The 14,586-nt window shown below is 41.3% G+C and overlaps 1 protein-coding gene across 1 annotated transcript in view; it reads left to right on the top strand.

Moving 5' to 3' along the window:
- The first annotated feature begins 13,844 nt into the window (after positions 1 to 13,844).
- Positions 13,845 to 14,586, top strand: part of LOC119363694 (glycine-rich RNA-binding protein RZ1C-like) — a 3,793-nt gene continuing 3,051 nt past the window's right edge. The window contains exons 1-2 of the mRNA XM_037629064.1: positions 13,845 to 13,999; positions 14,129 to 14,273. Coding sequence (XP_037484961.1) covers positions 14,163 to 14,273 — 111 coding nt within the window. The 5' untranslated portion in view covers positions 13,845 to 13,999; positions 14,129 to 14,162. The remainder of the gene's footprint in view (positions 14,000 to 14,128; positions 14,274 to 14,586) is intronic.

Raw genomic sequence — 14,586 nt, 5'->3', positions numbered from 1 at the left:
GAGTTTATGGAGTACCAAAAAATCACAGATCTCTACAACTCCTACAGCAAATCCTCTCTACTGTCGGGAAGCCGTCTGAATTTCATCCTCTGCAAGAAAACATGTTGTTTGCTAGACCAGACTATATTTGGGGAATTACTAAGATTCGAATATACGATTCAGTTGTGGACAAAATTAACTTGACATTGGATGAAAAGACTACTAAAATGGTCTATCTTCACTATGAGAAGATTGGCAGAATCTGTTTATTCTGTGGAGTTATGTTTCATACAGTTCAACATTGCCAGAAGAGGAATGACATTATTATGGAAAGGGTCAGGAGCAGGAAATTAGCAAGAGATATCCCATTTTTCATATATGGAGAATGGGTAATGGACTCAGGAAAAATTCCACTACAGGTTTGTGAAGAAGAAAAGGACACAAATCCCATTCTTAGTAGATTCCAAAGGATGTTTCAAGAGGATCACAAAACAGAAAAAGGAAAAGTAGCCCTTGGGAAAGCAAATCTGCATTCTACATTGCCTCCAGATCATTTTAATTATGAACAAGTAGTCAGAAGGGAGTTTTTTATGGGTCAGAGTTCATCAGCAGCCAATCCTATAATTAAGGACCAACATCTCATAATTAGTGGAAGCACCATACCATCTTTGAAAGCAGCGAATCAGGGTCAGCAAGTAATTACTTCTGCAAGCCAACCAGTTTAGAGTGTTAACGGTCATGAGAGACAATTTGAACGATCTGGTGGTGCCTGAATAAGCAAGACAACTCCAGCTGACAGGGCTGGGCTACAAGATTATGATATGGAGGATGTACCTAACTCAGTGAGAGAAGAAGCGACACCATTTCAAAATATGAATAATATACAGAAGCTTGAAACTGTTATGTCCCAACAACATATGCAAAATAGCCTGTCTCCGCCACTGAAGTGGACCACCCCTGACTGTACTCATAAAGTTCCACAACACCAAATCAATGCTGGCCAAGGAAATACGGATAGAGCAGATGAAAGTCATGCATATGTGATGCAATCTGAACCCAATAGTGGTGAAGGAAGAGAGGAAAAGGGGGTTTCAACACACATTGATAAAGGAGAAGAAACACGGGTCAAGCGAGCATGTCATGGTGGATCAGCAAGAGGAGTACAAGTAGAAGCTAAGGGACAAGGAGGAGGAGATCACAGACAATATCATGGAGGTCGAGTTAGCGGGTGGGATGTCCCACCCCCTGGATTTGGAATTCTCAATCCCAATCCTCTTGAGGGTACTATCTTTGGGACTGGCTCTTCTTCTGGCCACCACTATTGCACATCAAGGAAGATGGGTGTTGGTCCTTCTGTGCGCAGAAACAAGCGTCAAACCATGGGGCAAATGTCTCACCCCTATCCCCCTCCACGCAAGAGAGAAGGTCTAGTGATGGAACCTAATGAGTGTGATTCACCTGCAAATAGACTTCCTTATACTTCATCCCCAATTCCCAGTGAAGCTTCTTTTGGCTCTAATATGGGAGCTTTCTCACAATCTCACGCTGTTGATTACCATCAGTCGGCTCTGGATGTTAATCTTGACACTTACAAGGCTGGGACTCCATCCTCTTTTCAAGGTGAGAGTAAGCCTAGCTTGATGGTACATGGGGATACTATGGCTGTGTCAGAACCTCTTCGTGAAGAACAAATGGAACTGGATAGGGCAATGGTGCCAGCCCATAAGGCACCACGGGCGCCATGAATCTTATAGCTTGGAACTGCCGAGGCAAGGGCAAGGGCTTAGGTAGTGAGAAGATGACCTACCTTGCCAACCTTATGCGCTCTACTAATGCTCAGGTAACTTTTATTTATAAAATTAAATCTTCCAAAACTAATAGAGCTGACCTTCTTAATTGTTTTGACATTGCAGATAGCGTAATTGTTCCTTCCAGAGGCAAATCATGAGGTTTGTGGCTGATGTGGACGGATGATGTACAAGTTCGTGTTCATTCTGTGGACTTCCATGTGATCCTTGCCTCTGTAATCTAGAATCTAGCGTATCTTTTGCTCTTGTTTGTATTTATGGTGACCCGTACCATCGTCAAACTAGTGATATCTGGGATCGTATTGCCTCTTTTGTGTATGATAACCAAGGCAATGCTATCCTATGTATGGGAGATTTTAATGATATACTTTATGATGCTGATAAATGTTCTCCCTTTGTGAATTACTCTCGTTTGCATGCCTTTCGTTGTATTGTGAAAAAGTGTGGTCTGATTGACTTAGGATATAGTGGCCCTGCTTATACTTGAACAAACAAGAGGTATGCTTCTAATCCGACCATGGAAAGACTTGATAGATGTCTGGTTAACACTGAATGGTGTACGATATTTCCCAACTCCAATGTTTACAATCTGCCTATCATTCTTAGTGATCATGCTCCTATTCTACTCTCTACTAATGCCCATATGCGCAAACCTAGAAGAAATTTTAAATTTGAAAATTGGTGGCTTATGGAGAATGATTTTCATGAATATGCAAAAAAAGTCTGGATTGCTTCTAGAAATAATGCTTTCCACAATAGGACAACTAACCTTGCAGGATCTTTGAGAACATGGTGCAGAAAGAAAAAATCAATTCAACAGGAGCTGGACAATTTAGGTGAGCAGATAAAAAACATTCAAATGAAGGCACCACAGGTACAGAACCACTCTCTTGAGGCCTCTCTGATTTGTAAGTATGAGCAAAACATAACTAGATTAACAGAATATTATAGGAAACGAGCTAAAAAACATTGGGTTGTTAATGGTGATAGGAACACTACTTACTTTCATCATGCTGTTATTAAAACGAGAAGAAAAATTAGAATTGTTTCGATTAAGGATGAGAATGAGAATATTCAAATTGAACCTCATGCTATTGCCAAGACTTTCATCAATTATTTTCAGAATCTTTTTTCCTCCTCTAATGTGAGTCATGGCAGGCCTTACTTGCACACATCTTATCAGGAAAAGGAAGGTGACTTTACTTATAGCATCCCAGATAAAAATGAGATCTTGGAGACCTTAAAGACCATTAAAAGGAATGCTTCACTGGGACCAGATGGATTTAATGTGGAGTTCTATTTGGCTGCATGGGAATGGATAGGTGATGATGTCACCAAGGTAGTCAAAGATTTCTACATACAAGGTAATCTCCCTAATCATATGAATGATACTAATATTGTTTTGATTCCCAAGAAAATTGCGCCACTCATCCCTCGAGATTTTAGACCTATTAGCCTTTGCAATGTAATCTACAAAATTATCGCTAAAACACTTGCGAACAGGCTTAAACCGCACTTGCCTAACTATATTCATCACTCTCAACAAGCTTTTGTGCCTGACAGAAGGATTAGTAATAACATTATTATTGCTCAAGAAATTACTCATTCCTTTAATCTTAAATCTTGGAAACATCCTGCTTTTATGGTAAAAATAGATCTTGCTAAGGCATTTGATAGGATCGAGTGGGGTTTCATTGTTAAGGCGCCAACTCGTAAAGGGATGCATGCTCACTTTATAAATTTAATTTATGCTTGCAACTTTCTCGGTCATCATCAATGGCCAATCTTATGGACGCTTCCAGAGTAGTAGAGGTATTAGGCAGGGATGTCCTTTGTCCCCTTATTTTTTTGTTTTGGCCATCAATGAGTTGTCAATCTCTCTACAGGAAGCCATGTGTGCTGACCGGTTATTAGGAATAACTTTAGGACCAGGATGTCCTCCTATTCACTCCTTAATGTTCGCTGACGATTTACTGATTTGTGAACAGGCTACAGCTGCAGAAGCTATGTATATGCATCAAATCCTTCAAAGGTTTTGCAACCTTTCAGGTCAAATGCCAAACTGGAGTAAGTCGGCTATTATTTTTAGCAGAAATGTTGATGAGATCAATAAGGAGGATATTAAGAGAATCTTCCCGGTGCAGGATATTATTAACAATTCTATCTATTTAGGGCACCCTTTCATTCTCCCTGACAAAGATAGATCTAGTGCTTATAACTTTGTTGTCGATAAATTCAAAGTTAAATTGATTGGTTACAAGGCTAATAAGCTTTCACATGCAGCTAGATTAACTCTAATCAGTTCAGTTTTTGCTTCCATCCCTGTGTACTACATGTCAAATATTATTTTCTCTAGAAAACTAATTGCCAAACTTACTGTTATCATTAGAATTTTTTGGTGGACAGGAATAAAAGAGGACCCATCCAAGAAACCGCTCTGTCTTACGGCATGGAAGGACATTTGCACTCCAAAAGTTGAGGGAGGCCTAGGAATCAAGAACATCCAAGCAGTTAACAAAGGACTAATTCTGACTACAGCTTGGAGAATTGCGGACGAACCGCAAAGCTTCTTGTCACAGGTACTTAAGTCTAAATATTTTCCTGATACTTCTATGTGGAGAGCAAAAAGTAACATTCCTATATCAGGATTCTGGGCTTCACTTCTAAAGGTAAGACATGTCCTTCAAGCAAATTCAGTTTATCAAATTCTTGATGGCAATTCTTCTATTTGGAGCACTCCTTGGTTTCCCCGTTGGCAATCTATTTATGAGCATTTACAAATACAACCAGGACATTATGTCTATCCTTCTCAGATCAAGGATTTGTGGAACCAGAATCAGAAAATATGGAATGACGAGCTTATTAATAATCTTTTTGATCATGAGGTGGCTAACAGTATTATGCAGGTACCAATTATTCAACAAGAGGGAGCTGATATCCTCTATTGGAGATTGCATCCTTCGGGAAAATGTACTTCAAAATCTGCATATAAAGCATGTCTACAAGACTTGCAACAACAGGGATCTCCATTGCCTAAGCAGGTACCTCAAGAAATCAAAGAATTGCTCAAGTAGGTTTGGAAAGAGAAGGCCATGATTCCAAGAGTACAGGCTTTCGCTTGGAGACTCTTGAGGAAAGCACTTCCAACAAGTATGAGAGCAGGGAAGTATTCTGAGCATATTAAGAAAAGTTGCATTAGATGTGATCAAGAGGAAGATGACATTCATATTTTCTTTAATTTCCCATTTACAAAAGCAGACTGGGTTGCTCATCCTTGGTTCATCAAATCTGAAACTCTTTGTAATAACTATGCTAGTATTGTAGAAATTATTCATGCGCTTCTTAACTCAGGGCACCCACCGAACTCTTTGGTAAATATAATGACTTTTCTTTGGTGCATATGGAAGGCAAGGAACAATACACTTTTTAACATGAAAGAGAACAAGCCTATGTGATAGAGGCAAAGGTGTCCCGTCTTTCGATGAGATGATGGATATCGCTTTGGTGGAAGCCGACTTTGACGATCCGACTACCAACGTGCGAGGACGTCGCGCCTTAGCAATCGCTAAACCAGCTCCGAGAGGTTATTGACCACGCCGAGGCACGATCAACCTGACCACGAGGGTCTGTTTCCTGCGAGCAAATGAAGAACAAGCAAGAAACTGAGATTGCAATCTGGATATTGCGAATATAAGATGAAAGCTTTATTGATTAAGGTGGGGTTCTGTGACGCCCTTGTCTGGTCATTGAACACAAACGAAGTACGCGAAGTTGCAACTATGGCGAACTTTAATCTAAACAAAACCCAAAGTCTAAACGGTGCCCTAAGGGTTGTATATATGGAGGAAGAGGGGGGGAATTTCGTGGCCCTTGGTGGAGGGGTCCAAAATCAACCCTATCTCTTGTTTCCCCACACATACGGACTCTAAAAATAGCCTATACTTATGTATTTCGAAATTACAAGGGCCTGGCCCAATAATAAGGTGACGCAGCACCTAGAATAGCCTCGGGACAAAATTTATGAAGTGGCATCTTGTATATTTCGTCCAAGGCTTCATGCACCCATTATGGTGGCTTCAAAGTCCTGAAATCATCACTTGTAACTCCGTTCTTGTTCCCCTTGCACATGGCATCATCTCTATGCTTGTTCTTGCTCCAATGTCCATCCTTCTCCGAGCTAGGCCATTCATTTGTAAGCAAAACAAATGTATCCAATTTAGGCAGCATCATATTCTCATGAACATTAAAATCATTACCAAGAAACGGAAGTACCTGATAATTTAATTGGCGTGCGCGAGCTCTAGTAATTGGTCCAGTATATGTAACAGTAGGGGCTATGGGTGTAACAATGGTATTGATGTCCTCATCATCCTCCCCTTCTTGAAATGAAGTCGTCCTTGACGGAAGCTCATCTTCCTCACCCAAATAAGGCTTCAAATCTGCAATGTTAAAAGTGGGACTAACCCCAAAATCTGCAGGCAGCTCAAGTTTATATGCATTATCATTTATTTTCTCTAACACCTTAAAGGGACCATCAGCACGTGGCATTAGCTTTGATTTGCGCAAATCAGGAAATCTATCCTTACGCAAATGTAACCAAACAAGATCTCCAGGTGCAAACACAACATGTTTTCTACCCTTATCTCCAACAAGTTTATATTTAGCATTCATACGCTCAATGTTTTCCTTAGTTAACTCATGCATTTTTAAAATCAATTTAGCACGTTGTTTAGCGTCAAAATTAACCTTCTCCGAAGATGGAAGAGGCAACAAATCAATAGGTGCGCGAGGTAGGAAACCATACACAACTTCAAAAGGGCACATCTTAGTAGTAGAATGCAATGAATGATTATAAGCAAATTCAATATGAGGCAAGCATTCCTCCCACATTTTCTTATTATTCTTCAAAACAGCCCTAAGCATAGTAGACAATGTTCTATTGACTACTTCAGTTTGTCCATCAGTTTGGGGGTGACAAGTAGTACTAAAAAGTAGTTTACTCCCCAACTTAGCCCATAAACATCTCCAAAAGTGGCTAAGAAATTTAGTATCACGATCTGAAACAATAGTATTTGGCACACCATGCAAGCGAATAATTTCACGAAAGAACAAATTAGCAACATTAACAGCATCATCGCTTTTATGACATGGTATAAAGTGTGCCATTTTCGAGAATCTATCCACGACAACAAATATGCTATCCCTCCCCTTCTTTGTTCGAGGTAAACCTAAAACAAAGTCCATAGATATATCCTCCCAAGGAACACTAGGTACAGGCAAAGGCATATATAAACCATGAGGATTGAGTCGTGACTTAGCTTTTTGACATGTAGTGCAGCGAGCAATAAAACGCTCAACATCCTGTCTCATCTTTGGCCAAAAGAAATGTCTAGCAAGTACGTCCTCCGTCTTCTTCACGCCAAAGTGTCCCATTAATCCTCCTCCATGCGCCTCCTGCAACAACAAAGACGAACAGAGCTAGCTGGAATGCATAGCTTGTTAGCACGAAACACAAATCCATCGTTAACGACGAACTTGTTCCACATTCTTCCTTCTTTACAATTCTGCATTACATCTTTAAAATCAGCATCATGTACATATTGATCTTTGATGGTCTCCAAACCAAATATTTTGAAGTCAAGTTGTGAAAGCATAGTATAGCGACGAGACAAAGCATCAACAATAACATTTTCTTTACCCTTCTTGTGTTTAATGACATAAGGGAAAGTCTCAATGAATTCCACCCATTTAGCATGTCTAAGATTCAGTTTAGCTTGACTTCTAATATGTTTCAAAGATTCATGATCAGAATGTATAACAAATTCTTTGGGCCATAAATAACGTTGCCATGTCTCTAAAGTCCGAACAAGAGCATATAATTCTTTATCATAAGTAGAATAATTCAGACTAGGCCCACTCAATTTTTCAGAAAAGTATGCAACAGGTTTGCCATCTTGTAATAACACACCTCCTAATACAATTCCACTAGCATCACATTCAAGCTCAAAAGTCTTATTAAAATCAGGAAGTTGGAGTAAAGGAGCATGTGTCAACTTATCTTTCAATACCGTGAAGGCTTCTTCCCGTGTGGTACCCCAAAGAAAAGGCACATCTTTCTTTGTAAGCTCATTGAGAGGTGCAGCAATGGTGCTGAAATCTCTCACAAAACGCCTATAGAATCCAGCGAGGCCAAGAAAACTCCTCACTTGTGTGACCGTTTTGGGCTGCGGCCAACTCTCAATAGCTTCAATCTTGGCTTTATCAACTTCAATTCCCTGTGGAGTAACAACATAGCCAAGAAAAGATACTCGGTCGGTGCAAAAGGTGCACTTCCCAAGGTTACCAAACAAACATGCATCACGTAGAGCAATAAAAACAGCACGTAAATGTTCCAAATGTTCTTCCGAAGATCTGCTATAAATCAATATGTCATCAAAGTAAACTACCACAAATCATCCAATGAAAGCACCTAAAACTTCGTTCATTAATCTCATGAAAGTACTAGGTGCATTAGTTAACCCAAAAGGCATGACTAACCACTCATATAATCCAAACTTAGTTTTAAATGCTGTTTTCCATTCATCTCCCAATTTCATACGAATTTGATGGCATCCACTACGCAAATCAACTTTGGAGAATATTGTAGAGCCACTCAATTCATCAAGCATATCATCTAGCCTAGGAATAGGATGACGATAACGAATAGTAATATTATTAATGCCTCTACAATCAACACACATACGTGATGTACCATCCTTTTTAGGCACTAGAATAATAGGAACAGCACAAGGACTAAGGGATTCGCGTATATAACCTTTGTCGAGAAGCTCTTGTACTTGATGCATAATCTCTTTCGTCTCCTCTGGATTGGTACGGTATGGCGCACGGTTTGGCAGTGAAGCACCAGGTATTAAGTCAATCTGATGCTCAATCCCTCGAATAGGCGGTAATCCCGGTGGCACGTCTTGTGGAAAGACGTCAGTGAACTCCTGCAAAATGTTAGTGACAGCAGGAGGCAAAGAGGAAGGCATGTCCTCGAATGAAAATAATGCCTCTTTGCACACAAAAGCATAGCAAACAGAATTGCTAAAATCTAGTTCATCAATATCAGATTTGGTGGCAAATAAACATGCACTTTTCAATTTAATTTCAGAAGCAACACTAGATGGTTTATTATTAGGCTTCATTTGTTGCTCAAATTCTTTTGCCGCAATCTGATTTTCACTCTTATTCTTCTCCTGTTTTGCTTTATTAGCTCTATTAATATCATCTTTCAAAATGGAATCAGGAGTCATAGGAAGCAAAGTAATATTTTTATCCTTATGAACAAGAGTATACTGATTGTTTCTACCATGGTGTACCGAATTTTTATCAAATTGCCATGGTCTACCAAGTAATAAGGAACATGCTTGCATAGATACCACATCACAATCAACATAATCAGCATATGTAGAGATACTAAAATGCACCCGAACAGTAGGTGTTACCTTAACCTTGCCGCTGTTGTTGAACCATTGGATGTAGTAAGGATGTGGATGTGGTCTTGTGGTGAGAGAAAGCTTCTCCACCATCTCCATGCTAGCCAAGTTGTTACAGCTCCCTCCGTTTATGATGACGCGCACAGAACATTCCTTCACAACTCCCTTGGTATGGAACAAATTGTGCCTCTGATTTTGCTCAGCTTGTGTGACCTGCACACTCAAAACACTTTGAGCAACTAAACATTCGTACCTGTCAGCGTCTTCAGGAGCCATGTATTGCGTCTCATGATCAGAATCATCTCCACCATGTTCTTCACGTGTAATAAGAGCCAAAGTCTCCTCATCATAGTCACTAGCGGACTCATACCCACCATCCTCAGTAGCAATCATCACACGCTGAGATTTGCATTCTCGCGCATAATGACCTCTTCCTTTACAACGCCGACAAATAATATCACTTGTGTGCTCTGTTGATGCGATGGAAGAAGAAGAGCTCTGTGTAGGTCCGGCAGGTGCGCTCTTGGCAGATAGTGGTGGTTGTGCCTGCTTTCTTGTATCACGGCTGGAGGTGGCACATGATGGAGGTGCTGGTGTAGTGGAAGTAGAAGATGCACGCGGTGTCCATGAGGAAGGTCGACCTGCAGAAAAGTTAGTGCGCGCCATTGCTTGTCGATCCTGCATTTCACGTTCAGCTTTACAAGCAAGATGGAATAAACGAGTGATATTAGTATACTCCTTATACTCTAGAATGGTCTGAATCTCTCTATTTAATCCACCCGTAAAACGTGCAAGCATAGCTTCATTCTCCTCAACAATACTACATCTAATCATGCCAGTTTGTAATTCCTGATAATATTATTCTACAGATTTTTTTCCTTGTCTTAAACGCTGCAATTTTTGAAGCAATTCACGTTGATAATATGGTGGAACCCAACGAGTACGCATAGCAGTTTTCAAAGCAGCCCAAGTAGATGGAATAGGATATAATCTACAATGTTCAGACCACCATACACATGCAAAACTAGTGAAAGCACAAACAGCAGCAGCAACCCGTCTCTCCTCGGGATATTGTAAACATGTAAAACATTGTTTAGTTTCTAACTCCCAAGTAAGATATATATTAGGAACATATCTACCCTCAAATGGTGGAATATTCAATTTCAGTTTAGGAATATGGACATCATCTCGTACCTGAGGTGGTGGTGCAGGCCTACCATTACGAATATATACCTGAGGTCGACTTGCTGGTGGTGGTGCTGGTGGCTGCACGTAGTTCTGATTTTGATCAACCTCATCCTCATAATCGCCCGCATACTCATCATCCTCCTGGGTACCAGCAGCAGTAGTAGCAGGAGCCAAAGAAGCATCAACAAGAGGAACAGCAGCACCAGAAGTTTGTCCATCCTCAATAGGAACACGCTTCGCTCGTCCATACTGATTCGGAAGGAGGCGTTGTTGTTGTTGCAGAGGTGCGATAGGTGCAACCGGCGGTGGTTGTGGAAAACGCGCGAGCAATTCATTAAACTTGCTATCAAGCTTTGTTTCGAACGTCTTCTCAATGCCATCTATCTTCTCCATGGCCTCGTCAAATCTGTTTAGCACATCTTGCACCTGTCCACTCATTATTTGCTGAAATTTATCATGTAGTTGTTTGTTCGTCAGGTTCTCCCAATCAGTCTCATCGGCTTGTGATCCTACCATGGTTAGCAGCAAATAGAAACACACAAGTATACGATCCTACAGACTACTAAGAAGTGGTGGTGGTGTATCACAAACCCGTCAAGCAAATCTCAAATTCTTACCAGTTCTTACCCAGCAGCAGGTGGTGATCGGCAACCGTTGTAGTCAAAACTCTCAAAGCTTGGATAGAGCGATTACCAGGGAGAGTCAAACACACGACGTAGATGTATGTGGAGCTGGGAAGGCTTATAATATGGTAGCAAAAAGGGTCAGCAATAATCAATTCAGAGATGCAAAGTTGAATAAACGCTCAACGATGGTACTGTGCTGGTCCTAGGCTAGACCGTGCTAGAGACGCGAGCCTAGAACACTAACAAAATCATGGCGCGACACGTAATCAAGGAAGGAGCACCCTCTGAATTTTTTCTCTTTCTCCCACTTTTTTTACACTTTTTTCTCTTTTTTTTCTCTTTTTTTTTGCTCCGCAACAATTGTTTTTGAAAAAGTCTACAAATGGTCTAGAAACTGCCTAGCCAGAATTTTCCAGACTTAGTTTTTTTTGAAACTGGAACGTTTTTTCTTCTGTGGGTACCACGACAATTCGGGAGTCCTACTCTGTCACGACTCGGAGTATGGCGTGATCCCGAAATCCAAAACAGAGTAACAAGATACTGGACTCGGACTAGGACTGTTGGCGGAGATGAATCTGGTGGAACTCGGACTGGTGACGGAGATGAATCTGGTGGAACTCGGACTGGTGGCGGATATATGTTGCAGGTGGACTCGGATTGGCGTGATGGCGGCGGATATGTGGTGGCGTATATGGACTCGGATTGACGGTGAATATGTGATGGTGGTATATGGCAGCAGTAATGATGATGATGCGGTGGAGATATATGGCAGCGATGACGTGACAACCTGTGAACAGAACTCGAAACTCTAAAGGTCTAGATGCTAAGACCAGCAACTTAACACGACGATGCAACCGCAAAATCAACAAAGCAAATACAGAAAAGATTATGCAAAGGCTCAGATTGGTTCGGATAAGATGAACTAACCCTAAATTTTTTTGGCTTTTTTGTGGACTATAGGTATGAAGAAACAGACTCGATCTAAACTACGAAAAACTGTAAAATCTCACCGAGCAACATGGAAATCTGATACCACTTGATAGAGGCAAAGGTGTCCCGTCTTTCGATGAGATGATGGATATCGCTTTGGTGGAAGTCGACTTTGACGATCTGACTACGAACGTGCGAGGACGTCGCGCCTTAGCAATCGCTAAACCAGCTCCGAGAGGTTATTGACCACGCCGGGGCACGATCAACCTGACCACGAGGGTCTATTTCCTGCGAGCAAACAAAGAACAAGCAAGAAACTGAGATTGCAATCTGGATATTGCGAATATAAGATGAAAGCTTTATTGATTAAGGTGGGGTTCTGTGACGCCTTTGTCTGGTCGTTGAACACAAACGAAGTACGCGAAGTTGCAACTATGGTGAACTTTAATCTAAACAAAACCCAAAGTCTAAACGGTGCCCTAAGGGATGTATATATGGAGGAAGAGGGGGGGAATTTCGTGGCCCTTGGTGGAGGGGTCCGAAATCAACCCTATCTCTTGTTTCCCCACACATACAGATTCTAAAAATAGCCTATACTTATGTATTTCGAAATTACAAGGGCCTGGCCCAATAATAAGGTGACGCAGCACCTAGAATTGCCTCGGGACAAAATTTATGAAGTGGCATCTTGTATATTTTGTCCAAGGCTTCATGCACCCATTATGGTGGCTTCAAAGTCCTGAAATCATCACTTGTAACTCCGTTCTTGTTCCCCTTGCGCATGGTATCATCTCCATGCTTGTTCTTGCTCCAATGTCCATCCTTCCCCAAGCTAGGCCCTTCATTTGTAAGCAAAACCAATGTATCCAATTTAGACAGCATCATATTTTCATGAACATTAGAATCATTACCAAGAAACGAAAGTACCTGATAATTTAATTGGCGTGCGCGAGCTCTAGTAATTGGTCCAGTATATGTAGCAGTAGGGGCTGTGGGTGTAAGAATGGTATTGATGTCCTCATCACTATGCAGGTATTCCGGGTTATGCAGGCCATTCTAAGCAGTTAGGAGCTGGCATTTCAATCACAACAAACACAACAGGGTATTTGTAAAGATGAGTATAACATCAATCTAGCATTAAGCTCACAACAGATGGATCATGCTAGTACAATGCAAGCTACTAACACAAAGTGCAGGGTTTTCACAAATGCAACATGGAAAGTGGAAAGACAAAATACTACAAGCATAGGAATCTTCATACAAATGCTTGAAGAAAAGCAAGCAGGAGGTCAATATTAGTATACATGTATCCGAGGAGCAAACATTATCGCCTCTTTAAGCGGAAGCTATGGCACTTCAGGTAGCTGCTCAAGTGGTCATTGAAATCACAACAGGAGACATCATCTTCTTCACGGACAACCAGGTTTTGGCCCATGGCGCACAAGCAAGGGATATTCTTACATGTCCTGGTCATTGGGAGATAAGAAACCAGTTGGCAAACTTCTTCTCTTTTACTAGCCAAACTCAGATAACCGTTTGTTACATTCACAGGAAGCTTAATAGTAGGGCTCATAATAATGCAGCTAGAGCTTACTCTCTAGAATCCAATATTAGCCTAATGGTGTGTAGCAACAAGTCTCACTTAGCTGATCATTGTCCCATACTGTTGAAGATAGGCAACCTGAATATCAGGCATTGTAAAACTATGATTGTAACATGTTCTTCAAGTTAATGAAAGGCGCCTCGGGCGCCACCTCTTTGTTAAAAAAAAAAGTTTGCTGGAAACCTATAAATCGGATGTTCTCAGATAACATTCCTTAAAAGGAAGCTAAAATAAAGCCATGACACGTGCTTTCCGTGCAGCGCGATTCGGAATACATGCAGAAGATCCTGATATTTTCTCTCTGCTCGTGTCATCTCATCCCTCTCCCTCTTTCTGAAAACCCTAGCGCCGCAGCCTGAGAGAGCCGTCCTTAGGTTTCCGCGCAAGGTAAAAGCATCCAACCATCTCGTCTCCTACTTTCCATGGCGCTCAGGTGGCGTGATTAGCGCTGCACCACGGCACAGATTGGTGAGGATCTTGATTGACTTTTTCGGTGTGATTTGGTGGCTTGTGTAGGCGTCGGGGAATTTTCGGCTCGATTGGATTGGAGATGACGGAGAAGGAGGTGGGACGGATCTTCGTGGGCGGACTGTCCTGGGACACCACGGAGCGCACGCTGGAGCGAGCTTTCGGCGAGTTCGGCAAGGTCATCGAGACGCAGGTATTAGCCATATTCCTCCATTCGTTTGTTTGTATTGTGCGTGCTCGTCGGAGGATTTGTGTTGAGATCATTTTGGCGGCGCTTGGTCTTTAGTTTTGTATATAGGGTGACAATTTTTTCAGTTTCATCCTTAAGCTGGTTTTTCCTATTTCTCAACAGAGTTTCTTCATTTTAACTCATCTGTGCTGTAATTCCGCTGATTAGTTGCAAACATAATCTTGATTAAAGAGCCATATTGTACCAATCAAAAGCACTGCCCATCAATAAGACGAAATGATTAAAACATTTTGATGTGAGTTATGGACTAAAAATA

Source organism: Triticum dicoccoides, chromosome 2B, assembly GCF_002162155.2.
Source record: "Triticum dicoccoides isolate Atlit2015 ecotype Zavitan chromosome 2B, WEW_v2.0, whole genome shotgun sequence".
Lineage (NCBI taxonomy): Eukaryota > Viridiplantae > Streptophyta > Magnoliopsida > Poales > Poaceae > Triticum > Triticum dicoccoides.
Note: the sequence above shows the minus strand (reverse complement) of the source record. Positions and strands in the feature narration are given on the sequence as shown.